Source organism: Homarus americanus, unplaced genomic scaffold, assembly GCF_018991925.1.
Source record: "Homarus americanus isolate GMGI-L3 unplaced genomic scaffold, GMGI_Hamer_2.0 scaffold6317, whole genome shotgun sequence".
Lineage (NCBI taxonomy): Eukaryota > Metazoa > Arthropoda > Malacostraca > Decapoda > Nephropidae > Homarus > Homarus americanus.
This window is the reverse complement of record NW_024730668.1, coordinates 10,633,501-10,655,004: the sequence shown is the minus strand read 5'-3', so window position 1 is coordinate 10,655,004 and position 21,504 is coordinate 10,633,501. Positions and strand designations below refer to the sequence as shown.

Sequence of the window (21,504 nt, the reverse complement as noted above, 5' to 3'; positions counted from 1 at the left end):
AATCCCTTGGGATTCGCCTTGGATTCTCTAGCTATTTTGATTTCATAGTCTCTCTTGGCTTTGCTGTCACCATTTATAAAGGGGGCCGATTCCTCTGTCGTTATTTATAAAAGGGCGGATTTCTTATTAGTCATTTATTATTAATTTATCCACCTGCAGTTAACTTTTAAACTCTTCAACCTGCTTTTCTCTTAATTTCCTACTTCATTCATTTTCTCCATTAATTCTGTCTAGTTATTTAATTTTCTATAGTTACTTCATAACTTCTGACCTTTGGTAACATGGCCAGGGTTTGGGCACATAGGTTTCTGTAATTCTGGTATCAAGTTATTGGACAAGAATAAAGGTAGATACTGAGGGAAAATTATACCCCTAAAATACTCTAAAAAAAAATTTCTTTATAAAATTAAATTTGGTTACGGATGTCATTAACATACAACTACAAGGATCAACTCCTTGGCTTTACTCATCTGCATTTCCAATTAGATACACTAGCTTCTTACATTATTACTGGTAGTACATTTAAAAGAATACACCACATGACAAGCTTACATATGGCACACTTGAGTACCAGCACTACACGGTACCTGAGATTCTCAACTCTTAATCAGACACATGACTCTAGGAACATACCAACAATACTACTTTAACATTTTCAGGGATGTAGCTTCTTTCTGTTATTTTTTCTACATTTGCCGACAATTAATTGGCGACCTCATACTCTTGCTGTTTCCACACACTCATACCCTGAGGAGCTACATACATATGTACTCTGATGAATAACACAGCCACAACGCACTTTACTTAGAGCTGGACTCAAAACACAACACTGCTACTGAGAGCTAGCCATGTTAACTACAGTATGATGCGTGAGATGATCATGGATGGACAGTCAACACAGGTTGGCGAGCGGCTGGCCTGGCTGACTGGCTGAGCCTGGCTGGGCTGGCTGAGCCGGGGCCTCGCTGGGCTGCGTGGATATGACGCTACATAAGAACAACAGAACATAAGAACATAAGAATGGAGGAAACTGAAGCGGGCCTATTGGCCCATACTGGGCAGTCCCATTTACACCCAACACTTATTGCTATATATCCATCCAACCTATGTTTGAAGCTATCCAGCGTATTCGAGTTAATGATGATATTTGGTAACTTGTCCCACTCGTCCACTACTCTATTTCCAAACCAATGTTTACCTATTTCGCGCCTAAATCTAAATTTGTCTAATTTAAAACCATTGTTACAAGTTCGCTGCTGGTTGGATAGTTTGAGTACCTTTGTAATGTCCCCTTTGTTTAGCCCTGACTCGATCATATCGCCCCTCATTCTACGTCTCTCGAGGGAGTGCAAATTAAGATGCTATAACCTGTCTCTGTACAGTACTCAAGGTTCCTAATGCCCAGGAATAGTCTTGTCATTCTCCTCTGAATTCTTTCCAAGGATTCTATATCCATTCTGTAGTACGGTCACCATAACTGAACTGCGTAATCCATGTGAGGTCTCACAAGCACAAGATATAGTTTTAGGATGACCTCGCTAATCTTGTAACTAACACTCCTTTGTATGAACCCAAGTACCTTAATAGCCTTGTTTCGAGCAAATACACAATGTTTACTTGGCTTAAGATTCCTACTTATCATTACTCCTAAATCTTTCTCGCAGTCGGATTTCTCAATAACATCGTTGTTCATCTGGTATCTGGTTTCCCTGTTTACATCTCCTATACTGAGTATTTTACATTTGTCCACATTGAATTTCATCTGCCATTTTTCAGACCATTCAAAATTTTTTTTTAGATCTTCCTGTAGTTTTGCGGAGTCCTCGTCAGACACTAAAATGATCCGAGTACTGAGCCTTGGGGAACTCCACTCATGACATTGCTCCAATAGGATTTAGTGCCGCTAATGCTGTTTCCTGTCCTGTAACCACGCCCTAATCCATTTAGAACATCTCCTTTAATGCCACGAGCCTCCACTTTTTTATTAGTCTTTCGTGGGGGACTCTGTCGAAGGCTTTGCTAAATTCGAGATATACCACATCATAATTGTGCCCCTCGTCCACTCATTCGAAAACAGGTGAAAAGAATGTTAATAGATTAGTTAGACATGAATGCCCGCTTGTGAAGCTATGTTGGGAATCAATGATCAACTTGTGCTTATCCAGGTGATTTCGAATAGAGTTTGAAATTAGTGCTTCCAGTAATTTGCCTGCAATTGATGTTAAGCTGATTGGACAGTAGTTAGAGGATAGTGATCTATCTCCCTTCTTGAAAATCGGTATTACATTCGCTATCCTCCAGGATTCTGGTACTACACTCGTTTTTAAAGACATGTTAAACAACTTTGCTAAGGGCATACTAAGCTCTTCCTTACATTCCTCTAATACTCTGGCAAATATCTCATAGGGACCTGGTGACTTATAAGGCTTTAGTTTGTCTATTTGCTTACTAACATCATTACTAGTCACTACTATCTCGCTTAATTTATTTTCTTCAAAATCACTGTATAGAGTCGGTGCCATGGGTATCATGTTTAAATTTTCAGTAGTGAAAACTGTTGAAAATGTGTTCAGTTTATTGCTCATTTCTCCGTCGTTATCAGTTAGCTCGCTGGTATCTGACTGTATTGGTCCAATCTTTCCTCGTGTTTATTTTGATACATTTGATAAAATCCCTTGGGGTTTGACTTCGCCTCCCTTGCTACCTTCAGTTCATTATTCCTCTTTGCTTTTCTTATCTCGGTCTTAACCCTACTGGCTAATACCTTATAATAATCTCGGAGGTAAACTTAACCACTAGTTATTCTTCTACCTATAGCCTTCCTTTGTCCACTAATATTCTTTAAATAATTGTTTATCCATTTAGGGTCATTGTTGTATGATCTGAGTTTTCTGTATGGTATGTTCTGCCTTTGTGCATTAAGTAACTCATTATTTATATTGTTGTGAAACTCGTCAACCTCAGATCTCGTGGTCAGGTCATCCTCAACCGTCATATTTTGTGAGGATATCATTGTCAGGTCTCCAGGTAAAGTGAGCTCGCCCTCTGTGGGCACATTGTGTGAGGTAACCTCATGTGAGGTCATATAATTCACCCCCAAGCGTGGTACCCCTTCTCTCAGCTGCCTCTTCAAACTATCAAAGTTTGCCCTTCTGAAATCTTGGACTTTAGTGAAATTTTCCTTGCAGCTGCCCCAAAATTCTAATTGGAATCTTATTTCTCTGTGATCGCTGTTAGCTAGTTCGTTCCCTACTTCTACATTTCTAATGAGGTTTTCTCTGTTTGATAGAACTAGATCAAGTATATTATTACCCCGGGTGGGTTCGGTTATATGTTGGCTTATTAAACATTCCTTGGTTGTTTCAAGAAAATCCTCTGTTTCTGAATTACCCTTAAGGTCGATCCAATCTATTTGGCTAAAGTTAAAGTTGCCTACTATACAGACTTTGCTATGTATGGAAGCCCTGCACATTTCATCCCAAATAATTCGCTCATTAACTCTATCAAGGTTAGGAGGTCTATATATTACTCCTGTGATTAATTTTTCCCTACCATCGATTAATTCTATCCAAGTTGTTTCTGTATTCAGTTCAGTTTTTATTTCCTTATTTATTTCACACTTCAGATTATCCCTGACATAGATTGCTACTCCGCCTCCTTCCTTATCTACTTATCTGTATGGAATAATTTGTAACCTGCAATGGTTGAGCAGTGAATGGGAGTGCTCTTTCCAGCACTGAAGGAGTCCTTCATTGCTTTAATTAGGGAGTTACCGTCGGGTGAGTGGAGGTGGGGCTGCGTCACGAATGGTTGGCCCATAAAATGTTTTAGTGGAATTGAAAAGTTTGAACATCTTGTGCTAATCTGCAAATTTTTGTGTTTCATATGCTTTATTGTTAAACCAGTTGTTCTTTAGATTGCTAAGTTCCAGCTTGGCCGCCGTTTTCGTCTTGTTAAAGGTATCAGGTTCTGGTCTGAGACCGAGGGTTGTTCTGCCAGTCAGTTAAAGCAGCACGTTTATCATCGACGCGTACATCGATTGACTGGTCATTTTCATCAAACCAGTCCTGATGTATTCTTTCGATCTGGCCCTACTAGGGTTGGATTCAGTGGCGTGTCGTGAGAAAAATGCTAGGGTAAGCAAATGACGCTTTCTTACTTGTAAAGTCACGAGATCTAAAAGAATTCTTTAGTAGATCACATACAGTGGATGTCGTCCTAACATACAACGACCACTCTTGACCTACAGGAATCTGTGGGTGGAGGGGCTTCAGAAGCTATACTGAGTTTGTTGACATGAATGCCAACGTTTCAAAAAGACGCTAAGGGCGTAAGAACACTTCACTTAAAACACATCAAATTTACGTTACTGTATCACTTGCATAAGCAAACAACTAAGTAAAAATCGCTTAACGTGGCGAGGTACAACACGGAACTGACATTTGGGTTATTCGGCAGGCAAAAAACTTAAAAAGGAGCGAGGCATCTCGGGGTGTATTCATTCACCCAGATCGCACGGTAATGCAGAGGGAACAGCACAAAAGGCTCCTGCAGGACTTGAAGCAGAAGAGGGAGGAGTCAAGGAGGAAAGGGGACGGGTGTACATGGGTGGTTATATTCAGGGGGAGGGTAGTGGAAGCAAGTGTGCCGACACAGGGCCAGGGGGCAGCAGTACACCCTCCACACACTCTACCCCCCACACGGGATGTGGCACCAGCTTCGCCTACCAGACAGGAGGAGGCGAGCGCTGTGTAAACAATGACATTTCTAACCACACCCTGCAAAATACAGTGTACTTAGCAAATGCTGCAGCTTCTGAGAAGGGGGGGGGGGTCGGGGTTACTACTAAGAGCAGAGACGTTACCGAGAACAAATTCTGGCTTGAATGTCATGTACACTATTACTGACACGTTTCTTGATAAGAGAGAGGAGTTTGAAACACTAGTGAAAGTACACCAACCAGATATTGTAGGAGTTGTAGAACTGTTGTGCAAGAACAGGAGAATTGACCCAGAGGAATGTGAGTTCAGTATTGCTGGATATGACTCTTTTACGAACCTTTCTCAAGAAACTTGCAAGATGGGTATGGTTATCAATGCTAGGCAAGACCTTAGAGCCAGCCAGGCGAGGGTACAGGTAGAGGATGTTTTTGAAGAGTCCAAGTGGTGTAAAATTAAATTAAAGAGAGGGGACTTACTTATCGTCGGGTGTATCTACAGATCCCCAAACTGTGGCCCACTAAATCAAAGGAACTTAAGAGCCTTAATAGACAATACGGCGATGCTCAACCATAGCCACCTCCTTATCATGGGGGACTTTAACTATGACGACATCGACTGGAGAAACGAGTTCACCCCAAATGACTTGAATAACCCTGCTACTCTTTTTGTAGAAACTCTGAGAGATAATTTTCTGTTCCAACATGTTAGAGACCCGACACATTACAGAGGGGAGCAAACACCCAAGCCACTTGACCTCATCATAACATAGCAAACGAGGAGGGTATGGTGGCCAAACTGGAACACCTTGCCCCAGTTGGCACCAGCCACCATATAGTGTTGTCATTCAGATTTAACTGTTACCTAGTTCAGGATAAGGCCAGGCCAAGGTGCAAATATTACAAGGGAAATTGCAACGGGATGAGGGAAGAGATGAGAGGTATCAACTGGCCTGAAGGCACAAGAACGCAGACACTACGCTGAATATCATAACTAGTAAAGTGACCTATTTGATCGATGAATATATACCCAAGACCAAACCAAGTGCCTCTAGGAATACGAGAGGATCCTTACACATGAACCACGCGGCGGTCGACAGAGTTAAGAAGAAAACCCAGAAATTCAAGACGTGGGTTAGGTCAAACGATGAGCAGGACAGGAGGATGTATGCAAGAGCCAGAAACCAAGCAAAGATAGAGTGTAGAAGGGCTGAAAAGGAGTTCTTCCAGAGGCTGGTTGCAAGCGAGGTCAAGTCAAACCCAAAGGTGTTTTACCGCTATGCAAAGTCGAAATTAAAAACACGAGTTGGAGTATCATACCTGAGGCTTGAAGATGGTAGTTGGGCAGATTCTGACCAGGATAAAGCTGAGGCATTGAACAGCTTCTTTTCCTCGGTGTTCACAAGAGAGGATGCAATTAACCTTCCTGCGTTTGAGGACAGACGGTTCGACACAGCACTGACCCACATTGTGTTCACAGAAGAGGGTATTAGAAATAAACTGTCCAGGGTAAAGGTCCATAAGAGTCCCGGCCCTGTCATGATGCATCCTAGAGTCCTGAGAGAGTTGTGCAACGAGCTTGCCGAACCCCTGAAGATCCTGTTTTGTAAATGCCTGGATGAACAAAAGATCCCCAGTGAATGGAAAGTGGTATATGTGAGTCCTATCTTCAAGAAGGGCGATCGTCACTCCACGAACAACTACAGACCGGTGAGCCTGACCAGCATAATATGTAAAGTACTTGAGAGTATTATCAGAGATGCCGCAATGGAACATCTACTGCGAAACAACCTTGTAAAGGATTGCCAACACGGTTTTATGCCGGGGCGCTCCTGCTTAACACAATTGCTCAAGGTATTGGATATTTGGACCCATATTCTGGAACGGGGTGGAAATATCGACAATATGTACCTAGATTTTGCCAAGGCTTTCGACAGTGTACCCCACGAAAGGCTGAAAATCAAACTGGAAGGATACGGAATTCGGGGAAATGTCCTAGCGTGGATAGAAGACTTTCTAGATGACCGCAAGCAGTGTGTGGTGATTAATGGCACGAAATCATCATCCGTACCTGTCACAAGTGGAGTACCACAGGGCAGCGTATTGGGCCCGCTGTTGTTGTTTTTTTTTCATAAATGATATGCCTGACGTTGTTTACTCTTCCATACAAATGCTTGCCGATAACGCCAAGTTATTTCGAGAAATCAAGAACCAAGCGGACTGTGAAGAGCTGCAGAAGGACCTCTGTGGGCTCCAAGAATGGTCGAAGAAATGGCTGCTGAGATTCAATGTCACGAAGTGTCAGATGATGTACCTGGGGCGTACCAACGGTAAGGAGGCGTATCATATGTCCCAACGGGATGAAGAAACTGCGCTATTTGAAACTGAATGTGAGAAGGACCTAGGTGTGTATGTTGACAATGAGCTGAAGTTCTCGGGCCATTGCGAGAAGAAGGTAAATCAGGCAAATAAATTATTGGGTCTTATAAGAAGGTCGTTCAGATATCTAGATGGTCCGTCCCTAATAACGATCTTCAAGAGTGAAGTGCTTCCCCATCTGGAGTACTGTCACCTCGTCTGGTCCCCTAAATATGCTAGGGACTGTCAGTTGGTTAAAAATGTTCATAGGAGGGCCACCAGACTGGTGCCTGCACTTTGGCACCTAAGCTACCCTGAGAGATTGGAGCGCCTGAACTTGCCTAGCTTATACTACAGACGGGCGAGGAGTGACCTAATTGAGGTGTATAAGCATCTTAAGGGGCACTACTCAGTCGAGTGTCCTTACTTGGAGCTGGCGGACGCTCGCCCCACAAGGGGTCACAGCTCAAGATTGAAGAAGCCGCAAGTCCAGAAAACTGTGAGGGCAAACTTTTTCGGAGTGAGGGTTGTAAACTCTTGGAACAATCTACCAGAAAGTGTTGTGACGGCACCGAGTGTGAGCTCTTTCAAGACAAGACTTGACCAACACTGGAGCGGGTTCAGGTACATTCAGGAGCCGGTGCATGGCCAGTACTTGCCAACAGTGCGTAACAGAGACGTGACCGATCGCCCAAGCGGCTAACGAGCCGATCTTTTGGTGAAGAGGATAAAAGAAAAGGAAAAGTAATTAGAGACGTGACCGATCGCCCAAGCGGCTAACGAGCCGATCAGTGGTGAAGAGGATAAAAGTAAAAGATTACCTGTGGGTAGAGGGGCTTCACATGCTATACTACGGCCCAAGAGCGCCAGTGTCCCGCTCTCTCCTCCCTTGCATAGCTCCGAGTTCCACACGCCCCAAATAACAACAACAACAACTACGATACTATACTCTTTGACATGTGAAAATGAGATTATGAACTCATTTTAATTTCCCAAGATCCCCTTTTCAAATTACGCTCTGACTGAGCTGTCGAAGACAAGAATTAAATTGATTTCAAGGTTCAGGATGGCAGTCCCTGGTGGGCAGGGCGCAGGACAAAGGATCTCGAATTACTTCCCGTTAGATGGTAAAGATAGGGAGGCTGACACTTCCCTTCAGAATAATTAATTACTTCCGTAGTTAACATCTTTCAACATTTTCATTATGAACATCGGGTTCTCTGATGTTCATAGGTGAAAAATAGGTAACTTCAGCATCAGTTAGCAACTCATAGCGTCTCCAGGGACGATGTCAATGATACTTCATTCTCACAGTAGACTCTACCCTGACTTATATTGACAATTTCATAAACAATAAATACAATTGAAGCTTTCAACGTCAGACACAAAGGATCTTGAATGCTCCATCTGTAATCAGACATATCTAAGTTGACCCAAAACAATGGTGTTCTCACACACATTCAAATTTACTGTATATAGAGGTTGATTTCAGGAAGTTAGTGAAAATGGACGGACCTAAGCTAGAGAAAACGCCTTTTTAACGGGATAACTCACCATTTATCCACATGTTTTGAGGGCGTGGAGCATAATATGAATCGTCAGGTTTCAAACAGACCAGCCGTGCCACTGTGAACATGACATGGCATGTTAAATAAAAAGCTTGCCTAATTTGTGTCGTGTTGAAGAATTGAAACACTGAAATGTTGAAAGCGAAGGTGTATTTAAATTATCTCTATTCAATATGGCAAATGGGAACAGCTCAGATAGCCGTTAAATTACAATGTTGTAGATTAATCGATATCGTTGTTTGATATAACTACCTATTTTCGCGTTTTCTTTTTTACATTAATCAACATTGTTAATACCCTATTTACTGTACTATCATCCAAATTCCAGTAAATGAACGTATTGTACATACTGTATCTTTAATAATTAAAATCTAACGACTTATTTGATTTGTCAAACTGCGCTGCATGTCACTAGTGTTGAGCTCAAGGTCAACCATTCACGTCGTTGGCGTGTAGTGAACTCGTACTGATCTCTTGAGGCGGTCAGTATTATTTTGTGCAATTTACCATTTCTAGCATCTAAAACACAGTAAACACCTCTTTAAGAAAATACAGTACTCTACCCTAATAAACTGTAATCAAAATGACGGTCGTATCACATGTAGGAGTCGCTGTAATATCTAAGTTGTGTTTTAATGACAAATAATTTATTCCCTGATAATGTAATTACGTCATCAGTGAATATAAAGGATATGTGAAAAAAACAATGTCACAAAATGCTTTTCGGAAAGGCTAAAATACGTTGGCTTCCGGGACTTCCCAGCCCCGCTGGTGGAACTACCGCTAGCCCCAGACCCCCTAGCGGCCTAGCGTAATGGATCACACCTTTGACATTCGCCGATTTACACCACCACCTGAATTTTCACCTTAATCAGAACCGGTTGTAAAAAAATTACATCTCACTTGGACAATTCAAATACAGTATGTGGTTCAGCTGCATGATTTTTTCTTTTGTAAGTCTTGTCAACATTTATATCAGATGGTATAAATCATCACAATTCCTGACTTGTGCTACGATAATTTCTAGTATATCAATCATTATTTCTGGATAAGAAACAAGGTTATGTTGTATTCTGTTCAGTGTGCACTAGATATCAAGAAAGTATATGAATGAATTACAATTCAAGAATAACCAAAATTAAAAGAGTTTTAGATTGCACAAACCTTTCTATAGTTGAAAGGCGACAGTACACTAAGTGCAGGATGTTTCGGTCATGTATTAAACGCTTTGATAACATGAGAGTGAATGCCACATTGTTCTTATTTCCACAGGGTCCTCTTGGTCCTAAAGGAAACAGTGGTGACAGGGGTCTTCCAGGTATACCTGGTCCTGTTGGTCCTCCTGGTGAGGCTGGCCCTAGAGGTGTGCCAGGTGACGCAGTCTTGGTGACCGGACCTGCTGGCGAGCAAGGTCCCCCAGGTATTCCAGGACTTGGAGGCCCCCCTGGTCTAGATGGACTTCCTGGTGGAATAGGACCCAAGGGAGAATCAGGTAAAGTGTTGAGTTTGTGTATGTAATATTATTCACACAGTAATCTTCCTCCTATTCTTAATACTACCATGATGGTGTAAAATGCACATGATAAAACTTAGGTTAAAATTACAGTCTGCAATTTAATTTTTTGCAGGAAGACGAGGCGACCGAGGGTTGAATGGGCGACGAGGTATTCCAGGACTAAAGGGAGAACGTGGCCAAGGAGGACCCGTAGGACCTCGGGGTGAGCCGGGGGTTGCTGTAAGTACACGACACTATACTATGCTTATGTTTTCCTCAGTGTGAGAGTAAATGATATCACGGAGGAAAAGTTATGTTTTTATATCATATTTAGTGTACGAAAGCCGAACGTATATTAAGCTTCCTAGATGTGTGTGAATCACTTTGTTACTCAAGAAAATTACTGCTATGCGTAAATCCTGATTTAATTATATCATTTTATAGTTATTCCATCTCCGTTTTGTTGTGGCTTGTTGCAAGACTCGAATATGACCTATGAGAAATTCGGAACATTATAGCTATCCTCTCTCTAATGATAGGGTTACAAACCAGCAGTGAGTCAGTATATGGTACTATACCCACAGTAGTTTTTCAGAGGCAGCTCATAACCTATACCCGTGAATGAACTATCTCCTATATTGCTACCATTACTCTATCTACATTACATCAACCACACTATCTGCATTACATTTACCACATTGTGTTCATTATACACGTTCCTCAATCTACACTACATCCATCCACTACATTGTTACCTACACTACATCAATTATACTACTATCTCCACTATATCAACTATACAAAATCAACACTAAATCAGCTAAACTACCGTCTAAACTACAATTATTTATACTACATCAACTACAATATCGCGTTTAGGTAGAGGTGAATTTAAATAAGTTTCAAATGAAAGGGGACCTTTTCTGGTCTGTTCCGACTATTCCTTGACACTGAGTCAAGCAGCTCGTTAACTCGGGGTGTGGTTGTTGTGTTGGCGATAGCTTCTGCACCTTAAACAAATTCACGGCTGGGTAGCCCTAGGGCTGGCCATCCTCGTACACGAGAGGCAACCATTATATATTAGGTGTGTGTTACATTACCTATGTGACTTTTATCTTATCTGTAGATGTATATAAAGTCTTACACATTGTTGTCTGTTTCAGGGACCACCTGGAGCACCTGGCGGATCTGGTGGTGATGTCAATGGAGTAGCTGTGCCTGGACTGCCTGGTGCACCTGGCACAATGGGACCAATTGGACAACCGGGTGAGATGGGAATGAAGGGTGAAATTGGAGTTCCCGGTAGAGAAGGTCTTCCTGGTCCACGGGGTGATAAAGGTACGTCTTTATAAGTAGTGCATATGATAAACTTAATTTTTATGTTTATCACATTGGGTAATCTACTGAAAAAATACTTCCATCTCTACATTATGTACCGTACATACACTAAGGCACATGTAAAAAAAAAAGCTGTAAGTCAGGGGTAAAACTCCTGCCTCCCGTAGGTCTCGGGTAGTACTCCTGCCTACCGTAGGTCTGGGGTAGTACTCCTGCCTCCCGTAGGTCTCGGGTAGTACTCCTGCCTCCCCCAGGTCAGGGGTAGCACTCCTGCCTCCCGTAGGTCAAGGGTAGTACTACTGCCTCCCGTAGGTCTGGGGTAGTTCTCCTGCCTCCCGAAGGTCTGGGGTGCCTCCTGCCTCCCGTAGGTCAAGGGCAGTACCACTGCCTCCCGTACGTCAAGGGTAGTACAACTGCCTCCCGTAGGTCTGGGGTAGCACTCCTCCCTCCCGTAGGTCAGGGGTAGTACTACTGCCTCAAGCAGGTAAGGGGTAGTACTCCTTCATCCCATAGGTTAAGGGGAGTACTACTGCCTACCGTAGGTCTAGGGTAGCCTCCTCCCTCCCGTAGGTCAAGGGTAGTACTACTGCCTCAAGTAGGTCTAGGGTAGCACTCCTACCTCCCGTAGGTCATTGGTAGTACTACTGCCTCCCGAAGGTCTGGGGTAATGTCTGCCGCCCGTAGGTCTGGTGCACTCCTGCCTCCTGTAGGTCAAGGGTAGTACTACTTCCTCCCGTAGTTCTGGGGTAGTACTCCTGCCTCCCGTACGTCAGGGGTACTACTACTGCCTCCTGTAGGTCTGGGGTAGTGCCTGCCTCCCGTAGGTCAGATGGTAGCACTCCTCCCTCCCGTAGGTCAGGGGTAGTACTACTGCCTCCCGAAGTTCTGGGGTAGTACTACTGCCTCCCGTAGGTCTGGGGTAGCACTCCTCCCTCCCGTAGGTCAGGGGTAGTACCCCTCCCGTAGGTATGGGGTAGTACTCCTCCCTCCCGTAGGTCAGGGGTAGTACTACTGCCTCCCGTAGGTATGGGGTAGTACTCCTGCCTCCCGAGTTCTGGGGTAGTAATACTGCCTCCCGTAGGTCAGGGGTAGTACTACTTCCTCCCGTAGGTCTGGGGTAGTACTCCTCCTTCCCGTAGGTCAAGGGTAGTAATACTGCCTCCCGTAGGTCAAGGGTAGTACTACTGCCTCCCCGTAGGTCAAGGCTAGTACTACTGCCTCCCGTCGGTCTGACGTAGCCTCCTCCCTCCCTGTAGGTCAAGGGTAGTATACTGCCTCCGTAGGTCAAGGCTAGTACTACTGCCTCCCGTCGGTCTGGCGGAGCACTCCTCCTCCCTCCCGTAGGTCAGGGTATGTACACGCCTCCCGTAGGTCAGGAGTAGTACTACTGCCTCCAGTAGGTCTGGGGTAGAAATACTGCTGCCCATAGGTCTGGGGTGCACTCCTGCCTCCATGAGGTCAAGGTAGTACTACTGCCTCCGTGGGTCTGGGTAGTATTCGCCACTCCGTAGTTCTGAGCTACTGCCTCCCGTAGGTCAGGCGTAGTACTACTGCCTCCAGTAGGTCTGGTGGTACTACTGCCGGGTCTGAAGTAGAACTCCTGCCTCCCGTAGGTCTGGGGTAGTACTACTGCCTCCCGTAGGTCTGGGATAGTACTTCTGCCTCCCGGCCTGGGATAGTCTCCTGCCTCCAGGTCTGGGATAGTAATCACTGCCGCCGTGGGTCTGGGGTGGTGCCACTCCTGCCTCCAGTAGGTCTCGGGTAATGTCTGCCTCCCGTAGGTGAGGTAGTACTCTGCCTCCTGTAGGTCTGGGGTGTACTCCTGCCTCCTGTAGGTCTGGGGCACTCCTCCCTACTGTAGGTCCAGGGTAATACTTCTGCCTCCCAGCTAGGTATGGGGTCTGGGGTAGCTACCTGCCTCCCGAAGGTCTGGGGTAGTACTACTGCCTCCCGTAGGTCTGGGTGGTACTCCTCCCTCCCGTAGGTCAGGGGTGATACTGCCTCCCGTAGGTATAGGGTAGTACTCCTGCCTCAAGCTGGAAAGGGATAGTACTCCTGCCTCCCGTAGGTCAGGGGTAGTACTACTTCCTCCCGTAGGTCTGGGGTAGTACTACTCCCTCCTGTAAGTCAGGGGTAGTACTCCTCCTTCCTGAGGTCAAGGGTAAAATACTACCTCCCGTAGGTCAAGGCTAGTAGTACTGCCTCCCGTCGGTCTGGCGTAGCCTCCTCCCTCCGTAGGTCAGGAGTAGTACTACTCCCATGTGTATGGGGTAGTACTCCTTCCTCAACCAGGTAAGGTAGTAATCCTGCCTCCCGTACGTCAAGGGTAGTACTACTGCCTCCCGTAGGTCTGGGGTAGTACTCCTGCCTCCAGTACTTCAGGGTAGTACTCCTGCCTCCCGTAGGTCTGGGGTAGTACTCCTGCCTCCATACGTTTGGGTAGTACTCCTGCCTCCCGTAGGTCTGGGGTAGTACTCCTGCCTCCGTAGATCTGGGATAGTACTACTGCCTACGTAGGTCTGGGGTAGTCTCCTGCCTCCCGTAGATCTGGGATAGTACTACTGCCTACCGTAGGTCTGGGTAGTACTCCTGCCTCCCAAAGGTCTGGGGTAGTACTACTGCCTCCAGTAGGTCTGGGGTAGTACTATTGCCTCTCGTAGGTCTGGGGTAGTATTCCTGCCTCCCGTAGGTCTGGGGTAGAATTACTGCCGCCCGTAGAGTCTCAGGTAGCACTCCTGCCTCCCGTAGGTCAAGGGGTACTAACTGCCTCCCGTAGGTCTGGGGTAGTACTCCTGCCTCCCGTAGGTCAGGGGTAGTAGTACTTCCTCCTGTAGGTCTGGGGTAGTACTCCTGCCTCCCGTAGTTCTGAGCTACTGCCTCCCGTCGGTCAGGCGTAGTACTACTGCCTCCCGTAGGTCTGGGGTAGTACTACTGCCTCCCGTAGGTCTGAAGTAGAACTCCTGCCTCCCGTAGGTCTGGGGTAGTACTACTGCCTCCCGTAGGTCTGGGGTGTACTCCTGCCTCCCGTACGTTTGGTAGTACTACTGCCTCCCGTAGGTCTGGGGTGGTACTACTGCCTGCCGTAGGTCTGGGGTAGTACTACTGCCTCCCATGCGTCTGGGGTAGTACTACTGCCTCCCGTAGGTCTGTGGTAGTACCACTTCCTCCTGTAGGTCTGGGGTAGTACTCCTCCCTCCCCGTGGGTCATGGGTAGTACTACTGCCTCCCGTAGGTATGGGGTAGTACTGCTGCCTCCCGTAGGTCTGGGGTAGTACTCCTCCCTCCCTAGGTCAAGGGTAGTACTACTTCCCCCGTGGGTCTGGGATAGTATTCCTGCCTCCCGAAGGTCTGTGGTAGTACTGCTGCCTCCCGTAGGTTTGGGGTAGTCTCCTCCCTCCCTTAGGTCAGGGGTAGTACTTCTGCCCCCAAACCCCCCAACCCCCGCAGGTCAGGGGTAGTACTCTTCCTCCCGAAGGTCAGGGGGGAACTACTGCCTCCCGAGGTCAGGGGTAGTACTCCTGCCTCAAGCAGGTAAGGGGTAGTACTCCTGCCTCAAGCAGGTAAGGGGTAGTACTCCTGCCTCCCAGGGTCAAGTAGAGTACTACTGCCTCCCGTAGGTCTGGGGGTGTACTCCTCCCTTCCCTAGGTCAAGGAAGTACTCATGCCTCCCGTAGGTCAAGGGTAGTACTACTGCCTCCCGTAGGTCTAGTATAGCACTCCTCCCTCCTTAGGTCAAGTAGTACTACTGCCTCCCGTAGGTATGGGGTAGTACTCCTTCCTCAAACAGGTAAGGGTAGTACTCCTGACTCCCATAGGTCATAAAGTACTACTGCCTCCCAGTCTGGGGTAGTTCTCCTCCCTCCGTAGGTCAAGGGTAGTACTACTGCCTCCCAGTAGGTTTGGGGAATTCCTGCCTCCCGCACGTTTGGGTACTACTGCCTCCCGTAGGTCTGGGTAGTACTCCCCTGCCTCCCGTAGGTCTGGGGTAGTACTACTGCCTCCGTACGTCTGGGATACTACTGCCTCCCGTAGGTCTGGGGTACTACTGCCTCCCGTACGTCTGGGGTAGTACTACTGCCTCCCAGGTCTGGGGAGTACCTACTGCCTCCCGTAGGTCTATGGTAGTACTACTGCCTCCGCAGGTCTGGGGTAGTACCACTGCCTACAATAGGTCTGTGGTACTACACTGCCTCCCGTAGTTGTGGGGTAGTACTCCTGCCTCCCAGTACGTTTGGGTAGTACGACGCCGCCCGTAGGTCTGGGGTAGTACTACTGCCTCCTGCAGGTCTGGGATAGTGCTACTGCCTCCAGTAGGTCTCGGGTAATACTACTGTCTGCCGTAGATCTGGGGTAGTACTACTGCCTCCGAGGTCTGGGGTAGTACTACTGCCTCCCTTAGGTCTATGGTAGTACTACTGCCTCCTGCAGGTCTGGGGTAGTACTACTGCCTCCAGTACGTCTGTGGTACTACTACTGCCTCCTGGGTCTGGGGGACTACTGCCTCCCGCACGTTTGGGTAGCACGACTGCCGCCCGTAGGTCTGGGGTAGTACTGCCTCCCTGAGGCCTGGGAAGTTACTGCCTCCATAGATCTGGAAACACGCTCCTCACTGCCTCTGTAGCCTGGGGTAGTACTACTGCCTCCCATAGGTCTGGGTAGTACTTATTGCCTCCTGCAGTCTGGGGTAGTACTGCCTCCAGTAAGTCTGGGGTAGTACTACTGCCTCCCGTAGGTCTGGGGGTAGTACTACTGCCTCCTGCACGTCTCGGGTCGTACTACTGCTCCGGTAAGTCTGGGGTAGTACTACTGCCTCCTGCATGTCTGGGGTAGTAGTACTGCCTCCCTTAGGTCTGTGTAGTACTACTGCCTCCCTGTAGGTCTGAGGTAGTACTACTGCCTCCCGTAGGTCGGGGGTGTTTGCCTCCTGTAGATCCGGCATAGTACTACTGCTCTCGTAGGTTGGGTAGTACTTCTGCCTCCTGCAGATCCGGCATATACTACTGCCTCCCACAAGGTTAGTTTTACTGTCTCCTATACAGTATGGGGTAGTACTACTGCCTCCTGTCTGTCTGGGTAGTACTTATGCCCAGGTCTGGGGTAGTACTACTGCCTCCTGTAGGTCTGGTGGCACCTGCCTCCCGTAGTGGTGGGGGGTAGTACCCCTGCTTCCCTGCATGTCTGGGGGTAATACTACTGCCTCCCCTGTACGTCTGAGGTATTACTTTCTGCCTCCTGTAGGTCTGGGGTCACACACTCCTGTAAGTCTGGCATTTGCCTCCCTAGGTCGGGGTAGTACTCTGCCTCCCGTAGGTCCGGCAAAGCACGACTGCCTCCCGTACGTCTGGGTAGCACTGCAGATCTGGGGGTAGTACTACTGCCTCCTGTAGGTCTGGGGTAGTACCTGCGTCCTGTAGGCCTCGGGTAAACTTGCCTCCTGTAGGTCTGGGGGTAATACTACTGCCTCCTGCAGTGTGGGGTAGTACTACTGCCTCCTGTATGTCTGGGGTCGTAATACTGCCTCCCAGAAGTCTGGGGCAGTACTACTGCCTCCTGCACGTCTGGGATTACTGCCTCCCGTCGGTCGGGTAGTACGTCTGCCACCCGAAGGTCCGGCAAGTACTACTGCCTCCCTACGTCTGTTAATACTACTGCCTCCTGTATCGTCTGGGGGTAGTACTACTCCCCACGTCTGGGGGTAGTACTACTGCCTCCTGTAGGTCAGGCATAGTACTCCTGCCTACTGCACGTAAGGGTAGTACTACTGCCTCCTGTGGTTTGGGGTAGTACTACTGCCTCTCGTAAGTCCGGGGTAGTACTACTGCCTCCCCATAGGCCTGGGGTAGTACTCCTTCCTCCCGAAGGTTCTGGGGGTAGTACTGCCTCTGTACACATGGGGTAGTACATTCTCTCCCCGTAGGTCTGCTGGGAAGTACTACTGCCTCCTGTAGATCTGCGAAGTACTACTGCCTCCCGTAGGTCTGGGGTAGTACCACTGCTTCCTGCACGTCTGGGGTAACTACTGCCTCCAGGGTCAGGCGTAGTGCTCCTGCCTCCTGTACGTCTGTGGTAGTACTCCTGCCTCCTTAGGTCTGGGAGTAGTACTACTGCCTTCCATAGTTCTGGGATTACTACTGCCACTGTACGTTCGTACTACTGCCTCCTGTAAGTCTGTGGTAGTACTACTGCCTCCCGCACGTCTGGGTTAGTACTGCTGTCTCCTGTACGTCTGGGGTAGTACTACTGCCTCCTGTCTGTCTGGGGTAGTACTTTCTGCCCTGCAGGTCTGGGGTAGCTACTGCCTCCGTAAGTCTCGGGTAGTACTTCTGCCTCCTGTAGGTCTGGGGTAATACTACTGCCTCACGTACGTCTGGGGAAGCACTTTCTGCCTCCCAGGTCTGGGGTCGTACTACTGCCTCCTGTAAGTTCGGCGCAGTACTACTGCCTCTGTAATGTCTGGGGTCTACTGCCTCCTGTAGCCGGGGGTATTTTGCCTCCAAGGTCCGGCATAGTACTCCTGCCTCCCGTACGTCTGGGTTAGTACTACTGCCTCCTGTACGTCTGGGGTAGTATCAGCGTCCCTGTGGTAGTATTACTGCTCCCTGCACGTCTGGGGCACTGCCTCTGTAGGTCTGTAGAACTACTTCCTCCTACTCTCCCTGCAGGGCTGGGGCAGTGCTCACTGCCTCCTGTAGGGTCTGGGGCAGTACTACTGCCTCCCAGTCGGTCCAGCACTCTGCTCCCTGTAGGTCTGGGGTACTCACTGCATCCCGTGAGGGTCTGGGGCACCACTACTGCCCTCCTGTACGTCTGCAGTACTCACTGCCCCCAGGTCCGGGGGGCACTCACTGCCTCCCGCAGTCCAGTAGCACCATTGCCTGTGTCTGGGGTAGCACTACTGCCTCCCGTGAGGTCGGTAGTACTCTGCCCTGTAGGTCAGGCATAGTACCACTGCCTCCCTGCACGGCAGTAGTACTGGTCCCAGGCATGTCTGGGCACCTACTACTGCCTCCTGGGAGAGGCTGTATGGCACTCCAGCCTGAGCGTGGCTGGGGTAGTACCACTGCCTCCTGTGAGGGTCTCGGGTAGTACTACTGCCTCCTCGCAGGTCCGGGGTAGCACACTTGCCTCCCAGACCTGGGGCACTCCTCCCGAAGGTCTGGGGTAGTACTCATCGCCTCCCCTGCATGTCTGGGGTAGTACTCTGCCTCCCCGGGGAGAGGGTCTGGGGTGGTACCACTGCCTGCAGATCTGGGGGTAGTACTACTGCCTCAAGTAGGTCTGTGCAGTACCACTGCTTCCTGCACGTCTGGGGGCAGTACTACTGCTCCAGTGCAGGTCAGCAGAGCCCTGCCTGCACAATTAGTAGTACTACTGACTCCAGTACGTCAGGTAGTGCCCTGTCTCCCGCACGTCTGGGGTAGTACTCTTGCCCTCAGAGAGGTGGTAGTACTACTACCTCCGTCGGTCTGGAGGTAGTATCACTGCCCTGCAATGTCCAAGCACTTTCTGCCTCCCTGCAGGTCTGCTGGCACTACTGCCTCTCGGGGAGGTCTGGGGCAGTACCACTGCCTCCCAGGCCTGGGGTAGCACTGCCTCCTGTAGGTCTGGAGAGGCACTGTCACCTGCAGGTGCTGGGCACTTCTGCCTCAAGCAGGTCTAGGGTAGTACTACTCTCCTGTAGTCTGGGGTAGTACTACTGCCTCCCTGCAGGTCTGGGGTAGTAATTCTGCCTCCTGTGTCTGGGGTAGTACTACTGCTCTTAGGTCTCTACTGCCTCCTGTATGTCTGGGCACAACCTCCTGTAGGTCTGGGATTGTACTACTGCCTCCTGCACGTCCAGTCGTACTACTGCCTCCCGTGGTGTCTGTGGTACTACTGCCTCCCCACGTCTGGGTTAGTACTACTGCCTCCTGTCTGTCTGGGGTAGTACTTTCTGCTCTGCATGTCTGGGGTAGTACTACTGCCTCGCGTAGGTCTGGGGTAGTACCCCTGCCTCCCGTGGTCTCTGCAGGTAGTACTACTCTCCAGAGGTCCGGGGCAGGCACTGCCTGCAGTCTGGGGTAGAACCATCACCCTGTAGGTCTGGGGTGAAATTCTGCCTCCTGCAGGTCCGGGGGTGGCACTGCCCCCAAATCCGGGCAGGCACCACCGCCCCTGTCTGTCCGGGGGGGCAGCACTCACCTCCTGTGTCTGGGGGTAGTACTCACTCCCCTGTCTGTGTGGGGTCAGACACGCCTGTGTTCGGGCACTACTGCTCCGTAGTTCTGGGGTAGTACTACTGCCTCCTGTGAGGCTGGGGGCATTTCACTGCCCACCACGTCTCCTGGGGTAGTATTGCCTCCTGTAGGTCTGGGGTAGTACTACTGCTTCCTGCAGGTCGGGTAGTACTTGCCTCCCCTGTAGTCAGACACATGGCACCACTGCCTCCCTGTACGTATGGGGTAGGTACTACTGCCCAGCAGGTCTGTAGTACCACTGCCTCCTGTAGCCTCTGGTAGTACTACTGCCTCCTGCAGGTCTGAACTGAATTTAATTGAATCAAACATTTGACGAACAGAAAATACAGATATATGGATAATAACAATATTTACATGCATGAGCTCAGTTGAGAATCCTGAGCTCCTTTGAGTGCACTCCTTATATACCCATACATTTATCTCAAGGAAGCATTATATAACATCCAGTATCATCTGAAAAAAAGGCAGCATGGCACAATAGGTTCATCATAATGTTACCACATATCAATATTTATTTTATTTATTATTTATTATTTTTATTTATTTATTTATACATGCATATACACATACATACACACACAACACACATTATATATATATATATATATATATATATATATATATATATATAGAGAGAGAGTATATATATATATATATAGAGTATATATATATATATATATATATATATATATATATATATATCATGTAGATCCACACGAAAACGTGATAAGATTAATCTTGATAAAATCACACGTGTGGAAACAACGACAGAGAGAGGCTTAATATACAGGGTGACTCATAAACATGAGGTCAGGTCATGATGTCATCCACTAATCCTCACCAATACCAACACACACGAGAGGAGCTTAAGAGATAAGACGACTACCAGGCCAGGTCAAAAACAGACCCACCAAATAACTATCCCACTAGATCCTAATATTTTCACATTTTTAACCTTGGGCCACTTGACAAATAAATTTATATGACATATTATCAGTTTTGTACTGATATAAGAACATAAGAACATAAGAATAAGAATGGAGGAAATCATAGGAGGGCCCATTGGCCCATACTGTGCAGTCCCTGCCACACTCCAACCCCTATTTTGCCTTCAGTAAGGAGCATCCAACCTATGTTTGAAGCAATTCAGCGATTCAATTAATGATGATATTTGCAACTTGTTCCATCCATCACTCTGTTTCCAAACCAGTTACCTATTTCACGCCTAAATCTAAATTTGTCTAATTTGTCCATTGTTATTAGTTCGCCCTGTTGGATAATTTGAGTACCTTTGTAATGTCCCTTTGTTTAGCCCTCATTTCACTTATACACTTCTAATCAGGTCGCCGCCTACGCCTCAAGGAGTGCAACTATGATGAATCCTGTCTCTATACTGGGCGTCTTAATGTCCCGATTAGTCTTGTCATTCTCTGAATTCTTTCCAAGGATTCTATATCCATTGTAATACGGTGATTGTGAACTGAACTGGCGAATCCAGGTGGTCTCACAAGAGCAGATGTTTAGGATGACCTCACAGTCTTGTAACTAATAATTTTGTAGGCGAACTCCAAGTACTTTATTATTTTATTACGAAAGCAAAAAATTTATTGTTTCATTTTGCCTTGCTGTTCCTACTGATTACCTAAATCTCTCTAGTCGGATTTCTCTATGGCATCGTTGTTCATCTGATATCTGGTTTCCCTGTTTACATCTCCTGCGTACTGAGTACTTTACATTTGTCGACGTTGAATTTCATCTGCCATTTTCAGACCATTCAAAATTTGTTTAGAT

At 47.5% G+C, this 21,504-nt stretch overlaps 1 protein-coding gene across 1 annotated transcript in view; it reads left to right on the top strand.

Annotated features, from left to right (window-relative positions):
• Positions 1-21,504, top strand: part of LOC121867234 (collagen alpha-1(IX) chain-like) — a gene marked incomplete at its 5' end in the record, with an annotated part of 213,025 nt that overhangs the window by 72,475 nt on the left and 119,046 nt on the right. Inside the window, 3 exons of the mRNA XM_042367086.1 lie at positions 9,916-10,135; positions 10,272-10,378; positions 11,302-11,476. Coding sequence (XP_042223020.1) covers positions 9,916-10,135; positions 10,272-10,378; positions 11,302-11,476 — 502 coding nt within the window. The remainder of the gene's footprint in view (positions 1-9,915; positions 10,136-10,271; positions 10,379-11,301; positions 11,477-21,504) is intronic.